The following is a 21,192-nucleotide window of genomic DNA, read 5'->3' as shown; positions in this document are numbered from 1 at the left end:
AGGTGGCACAGTGAATACAGTACCAGCCTTGGAGTCAGGAAGACCTGAGTTCAAATTTGACCTCAGACACCTAACACAAAAAACTAGCTGTGTGACCTTGGGCAAGTCACTTAACCCCAATACCCTGCCTTCCCCCCTCCAAAAAAAAATGAGCTAGAAGAGGAAATGGTAAACCACTCCAGTATCTTTGTCAAGAAAACCCCAAATAGGATCATGAAGAATTGGATGTGACTGAAACAATACAACAACAATAAAGGGAGAACCTGTAAGCCTCTTCCCATTTAACATTTAGTAGCTGCATATTCTTGTTTTCTGGTCTCATTTATAGAGAGAACATAATTATTGATAGAGTTCAACTCCTCTCATAGTTTGTCACTTTGTAAGTCTTTGGATAGAAATGTCAAATTTGGACTACCAGCAATTAATTTTGCTTATGGGTGGTCTAGAACAGGGATTCTTAACCTTTTTTGTGTGTTAATGGACTCTTTTGGCCATCTGGTGAAGCCCTTGGAAGCCAGATTGCCAAAAGGGTCCATAGCAACAGCAACAAAAAGGGTAAAAATCCATGTTATAGACATTGGGCATCATTATTCCCTCTCCCACGCTCTGAGATCTATCCAAAATGGTCTTCTCTCTGTTCCTCACACAGGATACTCTCCCCTCTTTGTGCCCTTATACTGGCTTTCCCACAGGCCTTGAATTCACTTTTGCCTTATCTCTGCTTCATAGAGTTCTCTCATTCTTTGAGTCATAGCTCAGGAATCAGGTCTACTTAGTCTTTCCTCATTCTCCCAACTGCTAGTGTTCTTCCTCCCAAATCATCTTGTACTTTATGTATATTTGTATTTGTTGACTTTATATGTCAGCTGTATATATTTACATAATATGTATTTCCCTTTTCCATTAAAATGTAAGCTTCTTTTGAGTAGGAAGTGATTCTGTCTTTTATTTGTTTTATCAACAGCTAGCACAGCGCCTAGCACTGAGTGCCACTTGATAAATACTTATTGATTGATAGATCAATTGGTGCTTTAGAAGAAGGCTAGATCACAGACAGCGGACCCAATCTGTCTTTGGGGTTATAGTCAAAGACTTTCTAGCTTGGTTGACAGAAGTTGCCAGGTCTTGTGTTTTGCTAGTATATCGAGAACTCAGGGTTGAGAGATGATGAGGCATTAGAGCAAAACTTTTGTGGAAAATTAAGTATTTATTGTTAAATAAGATCTGTAAATATTTTGTTAAAATATTCAGTGTTGGTTACACACTGGTTCACATGTAGAAGTATGCAGAATATGACACGCTAACTTATGATTCCTTGAGAGTTATTGTTGTTTTTTTTTGGGGGGGGTTGCTATTGTATAAAATGTATTGTTGTTCACAAAAATGTACTCCAAAATCTAAAGTAGTTTTAGGAAGACATTTATTAGGTTGTGGGGGGGGAGCAAGAGTGGACACAAACAGGAAAGGGGTGGCCCCCTCCTCAAGTCTTTGTGAAGATTCTATATAATTTACATTATATAGAATTGAGAAAAGGGCATATGGACATTTGCTTGATTGGTCTCACTTAGGCAGTAGTAAGTAGTCTCCAAAAGAAGGGCAGTTGGAGATGTATATCAGTAAGTCAGTCTCTTTGGGGAACCCAAAACACCAACTTGGAGTAGACCTGATGGGACCTAAAAGGAGCACTGGGTGGAATGGGGTGGAACCTGAGCATTCCTTAAAGCCTTTGGGCTTTCCAGGAGTGTCTCTGAGGTCAGCCTTATCTCTACAGTATGCTTTTTGGATTAGACAGTTTTTTAGCCACATCAAACAGTATGAATAAATGACAAATAATGATCCACAGTATAAAGGTGAAAACTTTGCCAAAGATACAACAAAAGTCTGGATTGTAATTAAAGCTTCATTATGTTTTGTTGTTACTATATATTTTAGTAATGTTTCACTCTTCAAAAGGGGGCATTCTATATTCAAGTGAATTAATGTGTAAAAGTATTTTATTGGTATTCTGGTATTCATAATAACAGTCTAATAGTCATTCTAAAAAAGATTTAGAAAGTGGTACATATTTTAACACGCTTTTTTTTTTCCCTTTCAGTTTGTCAAATGTGGATATGCAGGCTCTAATTTTCCAGAACACATCTTTCCAGCTTTGGTTGGAAGACCTATTATCAGATCAACCACCAAAGTGGGAAATATTGAAATCAAGGTAATATTTTATTTATAAGTAAATCAGGAATGAAATCTTTGTTACTTGAAATAATATTTGCTAAATAAAGCATAGTGATCAGCAAAGTGAAGCATTAATGTCAGTTTAAATCTAATTTTGTTTACTTTGTGACTCTATACAGCATATATTTGGAATAAAATACCTATTAAGTTCTGTATATAATGCTTAATATTCTTCTGAGGGTTTTAATCCTAGCTGAACAATAGAGGGAATTTAAGAATGCTTTTGTTCTTTAAAATTCGAAAGGTCTTTTTCTATCTTTCTATTTTATAGGGCAACTGCTGTTATATAAATGCTTCTTTGGAAACTTGTGCATTTTCTTTCAATGCTTTGTGGCCTGATCCTGTATTTTTTCACAGTATAGCTGTGGAAACTTTGGACGCCATATAAATCTTATATGTTCTTCTGTTCAACTAACACCACCAACCTCCTAGACACTGCCTTAGGAGGAAGTTATGCATGTGTTCCATTTGGCTTTTGCCCAAAGATTCTCTGGTGTGCTATTTAGCTTAGTCTTGGAGTGGGGATAGAAAGCAGATAATATAGAATGTTATGGTCCTTAGAGTTCAGGAGCAGTAATTGAGAGTTGTCCTTGAATGAGCCAGTGTTGTAGGTCTTATTTATGTAGCCTCTTTGTAAGACTTCTGGGTACTATTAGAACACCAAGTCACTTGAATGAGAGATTAGGATGCAGTTTGTCTTTGGAGATAGAGGTCTATAGTAAAGTATAGGTTTACAGTTTTGTGTAGTAGGCATTTGTTTTCTTGCTAAGTTATTTACTAGCTCAGTGAATAAATGTACTGATAGCTTTTTTTATTCTAAATAACATGTAAAATCTTTTTAAAAGACCTTTAAATAATCCCGACTTAGCTTCTCCTTATTAAAAATAAGAACAAAAATCACCAGAGAAACCTATAACAATAGAAGCAGTAGAAGTGGATTTTTAAACAGAAATAAGTTGTTTGAGACAAGAAATTAATCTAGTAGTTTCTTTTCCAATTTTTTTCTTTAATTCTGACTGAATTCCATCTTGAAATTTAAATCTTAATTTCAGTTTGGGCATAATTATAATCACATAAGTTAAACATTTATTGATTGTGATAAACTATGACTACCTTTTTAAAACTGAAATTAATATTATCTTTTTTATTCAATGATATACTTAACTGGAAATAAAGAATGCCATTTCTGCTTTACCATACTTAAGCAATATATGTTGTATAGTTATAATTTATTCTCAAATAGCATGTTCATATATTTGTAAATACATGTCCTCATTCTAGGAAATGTTTCATTTTACATTTAAGGCCATGGAGTGGTCATGGACTCTTGTCTTCCTTCTCTCCATGACTTCTGCTATAAATGCAAAATGATCGATTAGCAGAAGGGAATTTCCCCCCCCACAAGGTTTGCCTACTCTGTTCTCCATTGGCTCAATCTATTCAACCTGTCATGCCTTTTGAAACTATAATGTCATATGGTTTAGGTTGGAAAAATGGGGCAAAAGGGATGTTACTAGTCTAAGCTTTCATGCAATAACCAGAATTATAACTTTGATCTATCTACCTAGAGAGAGTCTTTTTGTTTCCTTTTTTTTTTATTTCAGAAAATCAGTTATTATTAACATTAATTAATGAATTTGGAGGGATGCTTGGAATTTGAAATTTCCTATGTTTGATGGATACTTTCTGTTTCATCCTTTTCAACTAACATGGTTATTAACTATAGAAGGAAACTGGAAATTTAAGTCATAAATAGCAAATTCCATTTATAAATAAGGTGCCTGAACAACTATTCCTTTTTTAGGGTTGATGATACTGACCATGTTAATTTGGCCCTGATTTTATTAACTCAGTAAAATCATAGCAGTACTGCATCTGACTTCTACTTAATTTGTCTCTCTTGCTTGTGTGTTTAAAATTTTTAGTGAGGATTTTATTTAGGCCTTTCTGACTCTTACTTCTACCTTCTCTCTCTTCACCTTTCTTGACCTGTTGAAGTAGAATAACAAGATGGTAAGTGAGGTTATACCATGCTCTGTTTGTTTTCCACTTTTGCTTTATGGGACCAGTAGCTGTTATTTTGTGTCCCTTAGTATTTGGGAGGGGGGATATTTCCATAATTTTTTTTTAATACATTCACTCATTTTTTTTTAACTTTTTTTTTCCTTCATTGCTTCAGTTTAGTGGCAACTAATTTAAGTCTTATGCTTTTTTCTGAATGGGACATGTACCAAGGACCAAACATTCTAATCACTAACATAGTTTTGACTTTTTTTTTTTAATCTACCATGTAGAAAATTTTAATAGTTAAAATGGAATGTGGTGTGCATTATATTAGAATTCAAATGATTCTTTACAGGATTAAGTTTTGCATAGTGAAAAGGATTAGTAGAATTTTCAGGTTGTAAATAAGTTTATTTGACATGACTGTGTTCAGTTAAACATTTTAATCATACCCTATGTATATTTATTCATCATGCTCTGTGCTATTTGCAAAGCATTAGAATAAAATTTCAATAAGCAAGTGAAGTATAATGGAGGGAAAGGAAGGAAGAGATATTGATTGGTTTCTTCTATTATCACTAGTGAGGAATAATAGGATCAACAAGTATGGGACTTAAGAAAAAGAGGGTGCTCATAAGAATTTTAACAGTGAATGGTTATTTCATTTTTCCAAATAAATGCAGTTGTGTAGTAACTTTTTCATGTGAACCCCACAGCTTTGTCCCCAGAAGATTTGTTCTATCCTTTTATTGTATTTCCTTGAGATTTTTTCATCTATTTACTAATTTTATTTTTGGATATTTTTAAAGACTTTAAAATGTCTACATTTTAACTTTTTCCCCTAAAAGCATTTTAGGCATTCAGTCTTTGTCAAGTTAATTTTCCTATTTAATATCAAATAGTTTAAGAAGATTGGGGGATGCCTAGGTTTAGCCCAGAATAAGTGACAAGATTTAATATTAAAGATCTAAAAATGTACTGGTTAAGATGAGGTCAAATGTTATTAATATTTTTATGTAGAGTAGTGTAAGTGTATAACAACATTTTGTGTGCTTTTTATTTAGTATATGAAGTTCTTTGCAAAATTCAGATTATCTAGAATCTTTAATTTAGTTGCATATTTCAGAATTGTTCTTATTGGTAATTGGAATTTACACTGCCTGCTGTTTGTAAAATATAATTTTTGCTGCTTGTTGTATGTATTAACATATTTCTAAAGGCATTACAGATAGTTACCATAATTTCTAATTCTTTTCAGGCAACAGGTGATGTTTTAGGCTTGAGTGCCCAGTGAAGACTACTGCTGTCAAGAGAGTAGTAAAACCTGAGGCCTGACCTAATAACTCACACCTTGTTTCTAAGGTCTGAGGGCAGGATGCATAATTTTCTCAGTAGGTTTTATTTTAAGAAGTTGAGGTTCTCTTTGAAAGAGTACTTCGTGTTATTGTGTATTATATTAAAACCTCAGTCATAGGTAAACAAACGTCATAGAAAGATAAGTATAACTAACATACATAATTTACATTTAATCATTCACATTTTTCTTACATCTTTTCTTCTTTTTCAAATTTCCCTATATGCTGAGGAATGGTAAAGATAATTTTGTTCATTAAGAAATTTCTTTCAGTTAATCTTAAAATGTTTTCAAAGTAAGATGTTGATTTGGTTGTGAGAATCCACACCATTACATTAGGACAGACTTTTCCTAAAATGAATGAAATATAGTTTGTACATAGAGTTAGATTAATGAAATATTAAAGCATGATTATTTTACTGAGTAATAATAAAACTAATGATTCATGCTGTCTGTAATAATGCTTTTATATAGTACTTTGAGGTTTGTAAAGTGCTGTTTTCATAATAATCCTATAGAATTGGAAGTATCAGTGTTATAGTTCCTATTTTATAGTTGATAAAACTAATGATTAGAGAATAGTCATACAGTGTTGGAGCCAGCATTTGAACTCGGCTCTCCTGAGAAGTTTGGTGTTTTTTCTACATTTCTTCTAATCGCCCTAAATAAGCCTTTTAAAATGTATAAAATACAGGATAATGTGTACTAAAATGTGTTAAAATTAATGTTAAATTTCCATAGGAGTGTTGAGTACTTTGAAGATTCAAGTGCTGACACACCTATTAATTCTTGGTTTTTTTATCTTTTATGTGAGTGATACTGAAGTATTAAAATGTTAAAAAGCTTTAAAAGAATCCAAGCATTTATAATACTTCAGTTTTGGAAAGGGTCAATCATAAATAAGGTGAGCACTGTAACGTTATTGCATCCTGATAAATATGTTGAAATTCCTTTTCAGCTTTTTCTTATTAATTGTTCTTGTTTATACAGCTAATTTGCTGGAAATTTTAGTTTTTCAATGGGATTCAATCTTAAGATTGAATGTGTTCTTAATAGTGTTGCCTTTTTCTTCCTTAAAGAGTATTTTAGAGATGGACACTTTGAAAAAAACCCAATGTTACTGATTCCTTATATTTTGTTGAGATTGCCTAATTTGCATTAACCATTGGAGAAAAAAAGTTTTATTTCTGTAATTCTTTCCCACAAATTATAATATTCTACAGTTGAATAATATCAAGGCTGGCATAATGGGTAGCAGAGTATATATAGAGATAATGGGTTTTGTGTGTGATACCACATTTTTCTGAAATGCTTTTGAGATTTACATTATTGTTCATACTGGGGATACTTATTAAAAGAGGTGGGACTTTTTCCCTTAAGATTTAATTCCCTTAATACTCATTTGGGAAGTTATCTGTAAACTCTCAGTTCTAGCCTGAAATCCTGTTTTGGACTGGCATAAGGAACGACTCTGTTGTGCTTCAGATGTTTATTATTACCATTTTGGTAATAAGAAAAGTATGCACAATATACTTATATGCATTGAATATTTTTCATCTTCTCCTCCTTTATGTGTAATTTAACCTATCACACATTTTTTTACTTAGATATTAGATCAAAAGCAACAGATGAAACCACACAGAAAGCCCTTTAGTATAACAAAATGTAGGATTTATTTATGCTAATAACCCTTTCTTTTGAGATCATAAGAACAGAAGGTAAGATCAATTTATTGTTTTAAACCACGATATACATTGAAATCTGCCATTCAAAAACAAAACTTTATGAAGTGCTTTTGAAAGGCCAGAATTTAATGTGACCCTGAAAACTGTTAAGGGAAAATGTATTATTTTAAAGTACTGCAGTAAATCAGGGATTGTCCTATTCATATTAAGTTTCTTAAAATCTAACAGAAATGTGATTTTCTAAAACCTTGTATATAAGAGTTTGAATAGTTTTAACATGTTCCTATTGTGATTTTTAGGATCTTATGGTTGGTGATGAGGCAAGTGAATTGCGATCAATGTTAGAAGTTAACTATCCTATGGAAAATGGCATAGTTCGAAACTGGGATGATATGAAGCATCTGTGGGACTACACATTTGGACCAGAAAAACTTAACATAGATACCAGAAATTGTAAAATCTTGCTTACGGAACCTCCTATGAATCCAACAAAAAACAGGGAGAAGATTGTGGAGGTAAATTTAAGATAGGGTTTGCGTATATACATTTTTCTGTGATAGAATTTCAGAATTAAAAAAAATATATAGGAATCTCATAAGCATTGTCTTCTTTCCCAAACTTTGAAGATGTGAATAACTTTCCAAAAAAGGTAAGTAGTCAAGGGGAAAAGGAATAAAGAAACGGTGTGGGTGATTAGTCTCCTGTATTTCTATAGCCTTTTAAACAGAGAGATCTAGTGGAAGATTTTGAGCCAAAGTAGGCCCAAAAGAGAATCTAGTTTAACGTTTTACTTTTACAAGAGATCAAACTGCCCTTCACAGTCTTGGCTAATAAGATTGGAACCAAGGCCTTCTAATTTCAAGTCAGAATAGCATGTTAATAATGTTTAGCTACATTGTATAAGGTAAATTTGTCTTACTCCAGTTAATATAGATAAACCTAGGAACTTTTTCTTAAATCTAACCATTTTAAATTAATAAAGTTAACTTGTTTTTAAACTTTTGGCTAGCTCTGAGATGTTCAGATTTTTGCTTTTTCATCAGTTTTTCTTTTTGTACTTGTAGCTCAATGTTAACCCCATCTTAAATTAATTTAAACATAGCTACACTTCCCTCTTTGAAGGTTAACAGAATTGTGAACCAATGTTCTTTTAAAGGGTCTTGAATAAGGAAGTGTTATTTTCTGGGATATGGCTAGCATTTAAGTTAAAGATTTAAAAAGTAGGAGCTTACATATTGAACTATAGTTTTAAAAACTTATTTCATTCAGCTACCATTTTCTAAGTACCTGATGTGTGCAAAGTACTGTGTAGGTACAAGACCAAATACACAGATAACTAAGACATGGTTCCCAACCCAGCAGAGCTTGAAGATATATCTTATGTTCTTTATTGATTTACCATTTTAGTTTTTGGGTTCTATACATTTGACTATAAATTTGTCTATAGCTGGCAATTTTAAACTTATCATTCACAGAATTGTCCTGTTAATAATAACAAAAGTAATAATAATAAAAATATATAGCATTTTGAGGTTTGCAAACTGCCCTTTTCACAACCCCGTGATGTGTAGATGGTATAAGTGTTCTCCTTTTACAGATAAAGAAACTGAGGCTTATGGAAGGTATTTTTGCTACTACAAATATCTTTAGTGATCTTACTAATAATAGTAGGAATTGATAACTTGACTCAGTGCAAGAGACAGAAAACTTTCAGAATGGCAAGTCATTTAGCTTGCCTTTTCTTAAATAGAGGATGATAGAGTAGCAGCTAGGTGGTGCTGTGTGTAGAGCACCAGCTCTGGCTGGATGGAGTCAGTAGGACCTGATTTCAAATGATGCTGGGCAAGTCATTTAACTCTGCCTTTTTAAAAAAAAGTTGATGGAGTGAAATGTTTGCCAAAGTGTGCCATTAATGTAATTATTTTATTATATTTGGTGTCAGTAAGCCTTAAATTTTATAAACTGCTTTTATGTTATAAACATTATTCAAATTTTTTAAAACTTAAAAGTATAGAATTTTGTCGACTCTCTTTAATTCATGGGGAATAATAGTATGCATAATAAAAAACCATGAATACCAGTGGGATTAGATTTGAGGCCTTTGAATATCACAGGTTCCCTGTGACCCAGGAAGCACAACTTTGATCCAGCCAAGGCATAAGGAAATTTTTACCTGCTCAAAGCAGTTCATTTCCCATTGGCTACCCAACTAGCGTGTTGTTCAGATAGGTGGGCAGAGTGTTCTAACCTAGCTGGATTGCTCCATAGCAAGAAAGGTCTAATTTTTGCCCACTCTTAGTAGTTAACTATATATATTTTTAGTTCTTTGTCTTCTCATGATATCCTTTTTTATTTTCAAAATTATTATCCCCATACAAAATGATGAGCTTCTCTGGTATCCTACAATTTGAGTTGAACTTTATTTACAGAAAGCACTGATTAAGGTAGTCTTATTCTTATGTAAAAGTATTTCATTTCATTATAATTGCTAAGTAACTGAAATGCTCAGAATCTTTCATTTGTATTATTTTGTTAAATTGGTGATATGATTCAGTGAGTTTCACAAAACTATTATCAAACTAGGGGAATATGTAACTACTTAAGTAGTGAGAGCACGAACTAATTAGAGCTGGAAAGGCAAGACTCATGTTGGACATGAGCCAAATTATATAGTATTGGTTTTCTGTAACATTTATTAAGGGAGAACTAATCAGTAAATGAATAATACATAATGAAGGTTGATTAATTTTCTAAGGTTTTTCTTGTAGTCATGGATACTTTTAATTTCTTTTAGGTCATGTTTGAGACTTACCAGTTTTCTGGTGTATATGTAGCCATCCAGGCTGTTCTTACTTTGTATGCTCAAGGTAGGTGAAACTTAACTGTCAGGGAACTATTTCTCAATTACTCAACTGTATGTCAGCTAATTTAAGGAAAACACATTCTTTTTCAATTATATCATCTGCTGTGTGTGCTCTAAATGTTTTTTCAATACTGTAAATTTTAAATCTCTGAAATAATTTCAGAAAATTAGTCTTTTGTAGACTTAATTCCTAAAATTCAAAACAATGAAAGTTCTGGTTTAGATAAACACAAACCTACTTATTAAATATGCTGAATAAAGGAAACATTTTTTAGGCTAGTTATATTTTCTTTATATTTATAAATTATAATATTATTAATAATGTTTTATTATTAATAATTAATATTGTTACACAATATTTATTTATATTCATCCTAAAATTATATTACCCAGGCAAGAAGCATATAGAATTTCTTATCCTGAAAAGTTGCACAAGTAGAAATGTAGGTACAGCAAGGATTTAGATGATCATGGATGGCAATTTTATAATGGACTGAACAGGAAAAATTAGAATAATTTGTAATAGATATTTAACATTTAGAGATGAGTTCTGAACATATAATACTGATGTGAATGAACCAAGGACTGTACCTACTCTAGTATTTCTGCCTTTGGTGTTTTGTGCAACAAACACTTAAATACTTGCTAGGGTTCTTAGAAAAGAACACTTGGTTGTTTACATACCTGAAACTTTTTGTTAAATACAAATTTTGTGATAGTCATCTACTGTCACATATGAAAGATCTTAATTAAATCAACCACTAGTCATGATGAAATTAAATATAGTAGACTTTTTAAGCTGTTTGTTTTGCTGCTGTACACATAAATACATAAATATTTGCTTTAAAGGATTTGAGCAAGTTTTAAAGTATATTGAAAAATATTTTTTCCTAGAGATGAAAAACATTATTGTAGAGATAAGTCAATGAGTACTTGAGTCTCAATTAATTTGAATGTCATCTGTAATTGCCACTTGAATACATGGGAGTACAACATCCTTCCCTTAAAGCTTCCTCAGGGAACTCAACCCACATACTAAAAGCCTTCCTTGAAATCTTTTGACATTTAAATACAAAGGAACACACAGGCTGTCCAACCTATTTCTCTCTGGCGTGTCTATTTACATAGTTTCTTTTGTGTAATTTATGGTTTTAAAGTGTTTCATTAACATCATGACCATGGTTTTAGAACTCCTGATCACTAAGAACGAATGATTGAAAATATGCTTATTAAGTGATTACTTTGTCCCAGGCACTGTAACAAATAATAAGGATATAGCACATACTAGGTACTTATCTTTTCTCTTTTTCTTTTTGGAGGGCATTTTGGGGTTGTGACTTGCCCAAAGTCACACGGCTAGTTTTTGTGTTATGTGTTTGAGGCCATATTTGAACTCAGGTCCTCCTGACTCCAGGGCTGGTGCTCTATTCACTGTGCCACCTAGCCCTGCTCCTAGGTACTTATCTTTTGCCTTTTGAGTGATCTTCAGTTTTAATTCTAGAGACTATGGTGTTCCATAGTTTATAGCTATATATCACCACTAAAAGAATATTGTGGGTTTTTTTTTTTTAATGAGCTTTTATTTTGAGGAGCAACTAGGGGTCAATAAAAGACTTTTTTACAAATTGTATTTTATATCAGAATATGTTTTTAGTCAAACAATTGCCTGTAGGATATAGAGAATATAAGATTTCATGGCACTAGATTTTTAAAAATCTGACTTATAAAATAAAGAATTTTTCAGGGATATTATTTTATTAATTTGATGAAGACAGAATTGTTGTTTATTAGTCTTTAAGTGACAGAACTGGGAGAGGAATAATAAGTGAGATGATAGAATTGTAATCCAGAAATGTCTTAACAGGTCTAGAGCAGTGAGTTTAATATTAAAATTATATTCAGTAGAGATAAATGTGAAATCTTATACTTGTATTCAAAGAAATTAATTATGTAAGCAAAAGTTGGGAGAAACATGCATAGAAATTAATTAATATAAAGAAGACTGGTATTTATGATGGACAGTATAAGTCCATCACAAATATGATGGTGATAAATTTATGATAGTGCAGCATAAGTCATCGTTACATGGTGGTCAAAAAAGCGAATTTGAAATTAAGCCCAACTAATTTTTAAAAAATGCATAATGTCCAGAACAAGGAGTTTTTAGTTCCACTGTATTCTGCATTGGACCAGTCATGTTTGAACTATTATGGGTTTCTGGGTGCCACATCGAAGGAAGGAAATAGATCAGTTGGTCCAGATAAGGGTGACCAGAATGTTAAAGGGTCTCACAACTACTTGCATGAATTGGTTGAAAGAACTCAGAATATTAGCCTGAAAAAGAAGAAACCGTGATCATCACTTTAAAGTTTTTGAAGGGTTCTCATGTGGAATTGAGATGATTTTCTTTCTTTTTTTTTTGGAGGGGGGAAAGCCAAGCAATTGGCGTTAAGTGACTTGCCCAAGGTCACAGCTAGTAAGTGTCTAGTGTCTGAGGTTGGATTTGAACTCAGGTCCTCCTGACTCCAGGGCCAGTGCGCTATTCACTGCACCACCTAGCTGTCCTGAGATGACTTTCTTTTTGGCTCATAGGACAAAACTAGGACCCGGATTTAGTGGATGGGTTGCTGGACTTACTGTCAGGAAGACCTGAGTTTGAATCTGCCTCAGACACATGTTGGCTGTGTGACTCAAGTCACTTAACCTTTCTGAGCTTCAATTTCCTTATCTATAAATGACGAAATTGGATGTGATGACTTCTAAGGTTCCTTCCAGTTTTAATCTCAGAGGCAGTCCAGTTTAATTACTAAAAGTATTTAAAAAATGGAATATTGTATTCCTTTGGCATAGTGAGTTCCTCTATTATTTGTTGGGGGAATAGGGGAGATCCTTCAATAGAAGAAAGTTATACTTCAGGTTTAGTTTAGGCTTCTGATTTTCCTTCAAATTCAAGATTCTCTGATGATTTTTAAAAGATTTTTTCTACCTAGACCTTTTTTCTCTCTCCAAGTAGAAAAGAATGAATGTGAACATTCAATTTATAGCTATAGACCAGTATCTGTTAGAAGAATTTGGAAAATTTTTTATATGAATATCAATCTTTAAATAAAAACCTTAATTTTTTTTAAATTTCCAGTATTCATAACTTTATTTTCCTCTAGTTGGCTATCTTTAGTTATTTTTAATAATACTTTTGAAAAATTTAATCTTAAGACCAATAATGACTATCATTTCAGTTCCAGGAAGTGATAGTCTTCTGCTTCAAGGTTACAGATAGTACCTTTCAATGTGGGTAGCTGTCTTACAAAAGCATATTGTTGGGTGAACTTGGAAATAGTAAGTGGTTAGATTCATTAATTCATCAATGAGAAAAGTTCTAGGCTAAGGAGAAAAGAAACTAATGTTCTAGTCTTCTTTCACCTACTAGCTTCGTGATCTTGGACAAATAACATAATCTCTCTAAGCTTTTACTTCTTTCTCTGTAAAATTTCACTGGATCTCTAGGGTCATTTTCAAATTATATTCCATGGCTCAGTATTTACTGACTGCATTGCTAGGGGCTATGGAGAGGTACAGAACAACATTGTGTTTTGCCTTTAAGGAGTTTACATTCTAACCAAGGAGACCAGACGTGAAGTTACATAGCAGTATAATGTAATATAATATTAAATATGGAAAACTGATGCAATTAATGATGGTCATAGGAGTTTAGAAGAAGAAACTGGAATACTAGGGAAGGCTTACTTCAAAAGATGTGTACCTAGAGCTGGGCTTAGCAATGTGGTTTGTATTTGAATAGGAAAAGGGAAAAGTGAGTGATGAAACAGCAAGAGCAAAAACGTAGAAGTAAGAGTAGAGCAGGGCTTGTTGGGAGGTCATTATTAAGGGGTAGGTAGGAAATAAGGTTGGAAAAAGTGTATCGGAGCTAAACCATGACTTTAGTTTATAAGCAAAAAGAATTTGGATCTTGTATTCATTGGAAGCTGTTGAAAGTTTTCAATTAGACAATTGATAATTTAGGGAGATGAATGTAGACTGAAAAACCGGACAGGGTGAAAATGAAAGTGTGGAGCAGCTGTGATCTCTACCAGTGGAAAAGCTAGTATTCACGGAGTCATCAAATTATTATTATTGTTATTATTATTTGCTTTTTTGGAGGGGGGAAGAAGGCAGGGCAATTGGGGTTAAGTAACTTTCCCAAAGTCACACGGCTAGTAAGTGTTAATTGTCTGAGGCTGCATTTGAACTCAGGTCCTTCTGACTCCAGGGCCTGTGCTCTATTCACTGAGCCACATAGCCACCCTGTCATCAGATTATATAAATGTGGCACAGTTTACAGGGGGAGAAGAAAAAAGGAAAGGTGACATCAGGAATTTGGGGGCCAGGTATGCAGATATGAATAAGGACCTGAATTTAAAGGGATAAAAGTAGAAAAGCAAAGACAGATATGAGAAACAGACTTGGACACAGCCGGTTTTGGGGAACAAGGGAGGTGGCAAGATCAAGGATGACAACCAAGCGATTCCAAGCCTTTTATTCCTTCTTAAATCTCCAGTAGCAAAATTGTTTTCTTCACCCCCATTTCCCTTCCTCTCCCGCCCACCCCTTGAGAACTCATACTCTCATACTACACTGAAAAAATTGGGGGCATTGGTTGAGATATCTGTATTTTCCTTTTTCATTTCACATCACTCAGATATTTTCTCTCACTCTCTCCTCCTTTACCCCTGTCTCATGTAAAGAGGTAGCCCTTCACACCGGAGAAAACCTCTCACAATCACCCTTGACCCCACACCATCTGTCTTTTCCAGTAGATTATGCTCGTTAGTACCCTAAATTTTTGATGCGGCTCTATCTTAGTTCTCTTGTCCTACCTGTCTTACCACTTCTCAGTTTCCCTCACTAACTATAGGTATCCCCCAAAACTCTGTCCTGTACCCTTTTTTCTTCCTAATAATCTTATTAACTCTCATGGGTTCATTTAACATCTCTGTATCTAGCCCTGATCTTTCTACTGGACTATTAAATTATGTACCACCAACTACCTTTTAAACATCTCACAAAAAAGGATGTTCTAAAGGCATCTCAAATTCAACATATCCAAAACAGAACTCGTCTCCCTTCCCCTACCTCTCCTCTTCCATACTTTGTTGATGAGTATGCCACCATCTCGTCACCCAGATTCGTGTCATCAGTGTCATTCTAAACTCTTTTCTTGTATTTAGTACTCATAATCCAATCTGTTGCTCAGTCTTATCCTTTCTATCTACACACATCACCTTCTCTTAACTTATATAACCACCATTCTAGTTTAGACCCTCATCACTTTTAGGCTATAGTACACTAATATAATGTATTACAATTGCAATCTAATTGGTCTCCTTCAGGCTTCTCTACTCCAATTCTTCCTCCATTTAGCTGCCAAAGTGATTAAAAAAAAAATTTAGAGATCTTTATTAAGAGGTTTTTGCAGTTTGTGGATTTTTTTTAAAAATCAGGAGTGCAAATCACAAATGAGATTTGTAAAATCAACTTGACCAGATATGAAACAATTTTAAAACCTTTAAAGGTGTATTGAGAAAACTTAAGTTTAAAAAAAAGTTTGTTGTAACTAAAAAAGACTCATGATGGAAAGGGATATCCACATCTAGAGAAAGAACTACAGAGCCTGCAGATTGAAGCAAACTATTTGCTCTCTATCGTTTGTGCTTTGTTTTATCCCTTTTTTCTCATTGTTCAGCCTGTTGGTTGTAATCCTTTACAACATGACTACTATTGAATGTGAAGGTAGGAGGAGAAAATTTGAAACTTAAGAGATTGTGGAACTGAATGTTGTAAACTGAAAGTAAATAAGTTAAAAGGGAAAAAAAAAGTTTGTCATTCCCCAAAATAAATCTCTTTAGGTAAAAATAATAAAAACCCCATGCTATATAGATGATTCAGGCAGTTCTAATTATCTGGCCAGCAGCAAAAAGCAAGCACTTAGGTCATCCGTTCCAAGTCTTACTGCTAGAATTTCATTTTCTTTCTTTTTGTATGATACCTGAACCAGATGATAGTAGAGATGGTAAGTTGGCATTTATTCATCACCACCCTTCTCAGACTCTGGGATGGATGTATACTCAGCTGGTGGTTTGGCTGCTTTTGTCTCTGCCATCTTGTGGTTTAGGGTTCTCTGGGAATCTGCTCCAGTACTAGTATTAAATTGACTGCTGACTCTGGATCTCATCTCCTTGGTTCTGTCTTCTTTATTACTTTCCTCTCTAGACTGTCTTTGACGAGGAGGGCCCCTGTAGAATCATGATCCCCAATCCATATTCTGTCTCACTGGTCTACCTTACTCTCTTGCATTCTGATTGTCAGCTCCTTCCATCACTTTTCCCTGTACAAGACAGTTGGAGTACTGTGGTCCGTGCCTGTAGGGTCTCTGCGTGTTGTTGAAGCTGGTCTTCTGGAACACTCTTTGCTCCCTCATTTTTTTTTTTTTTAAGCAATTGGGGTTAAGTAACTTGCTCAAGGTTACACGGCCAGTTATTTCTGGGTGTGGTGCTGAGTATCTGAGGCCAGATTTGATCCAGGTCATCCCGACACTGGAGCCGGTGCTCTTACTCGCTGAGCCACCTGGCCGCCCCTAAGCAATTGGGGTTAAGTAACTTGCTCAAGGTTACACGGCCAGGTGTTTCTGGGTGGGTGCTAAGTGTCTGAGGCTGGGATTCGATCTCCAGGTCTTCTCAACACTGGAGCCAGTGCTCTTACTCGCTGTGCTACCTGGCCGCCCCTGCTCCCTCATTTTTCTCCCCACTCTCACTATTCTGGTAGTTCTGCTGGTAGTTCCTTGGGAGACCCCCTACAAATGTGGACAGCTCCTGTAATGGTTATAGTTGGCTGCATATTTAATAAATTGCCTTGCACTGGAACACCACCAGGGCCTGTGATAATTGGCTGCCTCTGCAACCTTTCTTCTTCAGAACTCCACAGTCTCTCCATCTTCTACACTGTGAAGATACTTCCTGGAATTATTCTTCTTTATGGCAGTCTGGTGTACAAATACATCTTTCTTGGCGTCGTTCCTCTTGATGAAACCATGGCCATTTCTTACATGAACCATTTTATTGTTTCCAAAACCTTCATTGCAGTGACTTTCTTGTCCCTGACAGTGGGCACTGCTAATAGGATGTTGCTAGGGCGTCCTTTGCTTCTAGTATATGGGCTGCTTATTATTGCAGTGGTGGTAACTGGGGCCTGCTACAGCAGCAGGTGTGATGGTGACTAGGGCTTTGGTGGCTGCAGCTGTGGGGCTGCACTCAGGGATCTCTGTGCTCCCACACCCACTACAGTTGAATTCCAAAGTGATTTTCTTAAGAAACAAAGTTCTGATCCTGTTACCCTTCTAAAGAAATAAACTCCAGAGGCTTCTGTTACTTCTAGGATCAAATATAAAATCCCATTTGGCATTTAACAACCTGCCCTTTTTCCTGCCTTTTCAATCTTTTTACACTTTATTTTCCTGCACATCCTCTACAGTCTATCAACATTGCCCTTCTGGCTTTTAGTTCACACAACTGTCTCCTGACTCCATGCCTTTTTTATTGACTGTCCTCATGATTAGAATGCTTTCCTCACTTCTGCCTCCTAGTTTCCTTGAAGACTCAGTTTAAATCTCACTTTATGTAGGAAGCCTTTCTCAGTGTCCCCCTCTTCCCACTGTCTGTGCCACTCTCTCCTACTCCCACTAGTGCCTTCCCTCTAATATTCCCTTCCATTTGTAATGTGTATATCTGTATGCACAGTTACTTGAGTGTTGTCTCCCACTGTGAGCTCTTTGAACACAGAGACTATTCTTGCTTTGCTTTGAATCCTTGGCCCTTAATACAATACCAGGCTCATAGTAAGTACTTAATATTAGTTAATGTTTGTTGAGAGACTCTCCTCACTTAATTTGTTTTGTCTGATACTATGATTATTTGTGTATTCGTCTTTTCCTATTTTTTTGTTTTTGTCTCCAGCATCCAGTATAATATCTTGCATATAATAGGAACTCAATAAATGTTTGAATTGAATTAATAATAGATTTATGATTAAAAGGAGAAATGATAATTTTTATAACACCTACTTTCATATAACAAACTGGGACAGCAGCAGTATTTGAAAGCTTGCATTGCTCTTATTGAAAACTGTTGCTACAGGTGGCACGTAAATATATTTAGTATATTTCTGTGCTAACTGGAAATTAAGTTATGATTTATTTATTTCAAATTAAAGACAATCTTCAGCTACTAGTGTTTGAAGAAAGCCAGTTGTTTTTGGTGTTTGATTTTTGATGTTGCAAAGTATTTCCTCCACCTTACAATTCCTTAGTCATTTAACATAAAAAAATTGTTTGCTACTGCATGACAGAAAAAACTTTTGGGACACAAATTCCTTGATGTAAGGGCAGGTTCTTTCAAGAACTCTTAAAAGTATTTAATATATTTTTTTAATTTGTTGATGGCTTTTAGTTTTATGTCACATTCATTTCTGCTCCTGAACAGAAATTCTGCACTCTAGTCACCGCTTTCTGTTACTTACAGCTCTGTGACGGTTACCTTGCCACTCTAGGTATCCTTACGTCTCTTCCCCATCCCCATCTGATTTCTAGTCACACATCTCTTGTTATTTTGTAAGAACTTCACCCAAGGCTGTACCTCTTTGAACAGTAATGACCCCCTTGAATTCACTCCTTGGTGATGAACATACTTCCACCCAGTCATAGTCACTCCATTCCTATGATTCTGAAATCCCAGTTGCTATTATTTAAATCCCATTCTCTGTCCCCCTAATATTTCTAGCCTCAGTCACCTCTGCCACTTTCTTCATTGTCCTGCACAGAAGCTAACCAACCCTTCTTCTGTGCTTTCTAAAATGCCTGTTCCATTGGTAACAGTCTTTAGTCTTAAACCTTTTCCTTTCTTCCTCTGTCATCTTGTACTTGCTAAGACCTGGCTTTTTGCTGGTGACTTGGCTACCCTTTCCAGCACTGGTTGTATTTTTACTCACTGGTCATGGTGGGGAAGTTGTAACATTCCTTGTTCCTCATTGCTGCTTTCAGGCCCTCCCTCTACCACAATCATTTAGTAACTTCTCCTTTGAAGCTCATTCAATCCCTATTTATTAAGATTCTGGTGACTGTTGTCTAATGATATATAATCTATTTTATATATATATATATATATATAGTCTACTATACTCCTTCCTCCCTCAGTGAGTTCATTGACTGGTTCACAGTCTTCCTTTCTTCCCAAACTCATGTCCTTATACTGAGGGACTTGAATATACATATTGATACCCCTTCAAGCACCCTAACTTTTCAGTTACTCACCTTACTTATTTCCTATGACCCACTTCTCTATCCCAACATGCTACATGCAGAGATGGTGATGATACCTTTGATCTTGCTGTAACTCAGAAATGTTACACATCTGTGTTGTTACACATCTGTGTTCGTGGACTCTAAAACTCCAAGCCCTATTGTTGTCCTCTCCATGACCCTTAACCCTGCCACTTCTCAGTTCTTTCCTAGGCTATCATTCTTGCATTAATTAGAGTGAGTGTGTGTGTGTGTGTGTGTGTGTGTGTGTGTGTGTGTGTGTGTTGTGTAAAATATATATATTCTCTTCCATTCTCCATCTGGTCCCTTGGTGAACCAGTTAAGTTCTACATTGTCCTCTTGTCCTGAGTACCTTGCCTCTTTATTTTATGGCAAGGCAATCCTCTCACATCGATCACTAATCAGTTCACTATCCAACCCATCACAGCTTTTTTCCAGAACTTCGTCCCTCCTCAAATCTCCCATGACTATCCCTTGCTCTCTCTTATCTGGTTCGTCTCTTATTTCACTGAAAAAAAAATGAGTTCATTCACAGAGCTCCCTCTTCTGCTTGTTCTTTATCTCATGTCATTTAGATGTCTACAACTAGGTCCCCCATCACTTCTGTTTGACATAAAGAAGTGGCCTTTCTCCTTGTAAAGGTAAACCCTTTATATGCACAAGATTTTTTTTTCCCATATTGTCTTCTGCAGCAGATTACTTCTTCTATTATCATCCCTTCTCAATAATTTTTAGTTACTTTCTGTCTACTAGCTACAAACATGCTTATGTCTCTCTATTCTCAAAAAACCGTCACTTGATTCATCTATCCCCACTCTGTTTGTGTGTGTGTGTGTGTGTGTGTGTGTCCCCTATATCTCTCCTCCCTTTTATAGCTAAACTGTTTGAGAAGGCTGTTTATAGTAGAAGCCTCTATTTCTTTTCCTTACGCTTTCATCTTAACTCTACAGTTTGGCTTCCTACTTTTTCATTCAGCTGAAACTGTTCTCTACAAAGTCAATAATGATCTCTTAATTGCCATATCTAATGGTCTTTTCTTTATCCTCATCCTTCTTGACCTCTTGTAGCCTTTTACATTATTACACTCTTCTCTTTTGAAACTCTTCTCTCCAGACTTTTCTGGCACTACTTTTTCCCTGTTTCTCCTCCTATTTGTAAGACTGAACCTTTTCAGTTTCCTTTGCTGGATCACCATCCAGCTCACAATGAGTGTCCCTCAAAGCTCTGTCCTGGGCCCTTCGCTCTTTACTTTTTAACTTGGTGATCACATCAGCTCCCTTGAATTTAACTATCATCTCTGTGTAGCTGATTTTCCAGATTTATTTGTCCAGCCCTAATCTCTCTCCGGACCTTTTTGGTCTTACTTTGCCAACTGCCTAGAGGACATCTGGAACTGGATGTCCCATAGACATTTTAAATTCAAAATGTCTGAAACAGAACTCATCTTTTCCTCCCAAATCCTTCCTTCTTCCTAACTTCCTTATTACTGTCAGGGATATTACCACCCACCTGGTCACTTCTAGTCACCCACCCTGACAACCAAGAAGTCATCTTTGAACTTTTCCTCCCTTCTCCGCTCCTCCCCCCCCCCCCATGCTATCAGTTGCCAAGTCCTGTTATTTCTACCTTTGCAGCATCTCTTGTATATGTACTCTTCTATCCTCTAACATTGCTACCAGACTGGCCCTTA

The 21,192-nt window shown here is 35.2% G+C and overlaps 1 protein-coding gene across 1 annotated transcript in view; it reads left to right on the top strand.

The window, feature by feature from the left end:
* Positions 1–21,192, top strand: part of ACTR2 (actin related protein 2) — a 63,092-nt gene that overhangs the window by 18,384 nt on the left and 23,516 nt on the right. The window contains exons 2-4 of the mRNA XM_069068955.1: positions 2,096–2,206; positions 7,572–7,787; positions 10,067–10,139. Of these exons, the coding sequence (XP_068925056.1) occupies positions 2,096–2,206; positions 7,572–7,787; positions 10,067–10,139 (400 nt within the window). The remainder of the gene's footprint in view (positions 1–2,095; positions 2,207–7,571; positions 7,788–10,066; positions 10,140–21,192) is intronic.

The sequence above is a fragment of the Petaurus breviceps genome, unplaced genomic scaffold (assembly GCF_028583685.1).
Source record: "Petaurus breviceps papuanus isolate PSGF00001 unplaced genomic scaffold, PetGlider_PUasm1.0 90775, whole genome shotgun sequence".
Classification (NCBI taxonomy): domain Eukaryota; kingdom Metazoa; phylum Chordata; class Mammalia; order Diprotodontia; family Petauridae; genus Petaurus; species Petaurus breviceps.
The sequence above is the reverse complement of the archived record's forward strand: the minus strand, read 5'-3'. Positions and strand labels throughout refer to the sequence as shown.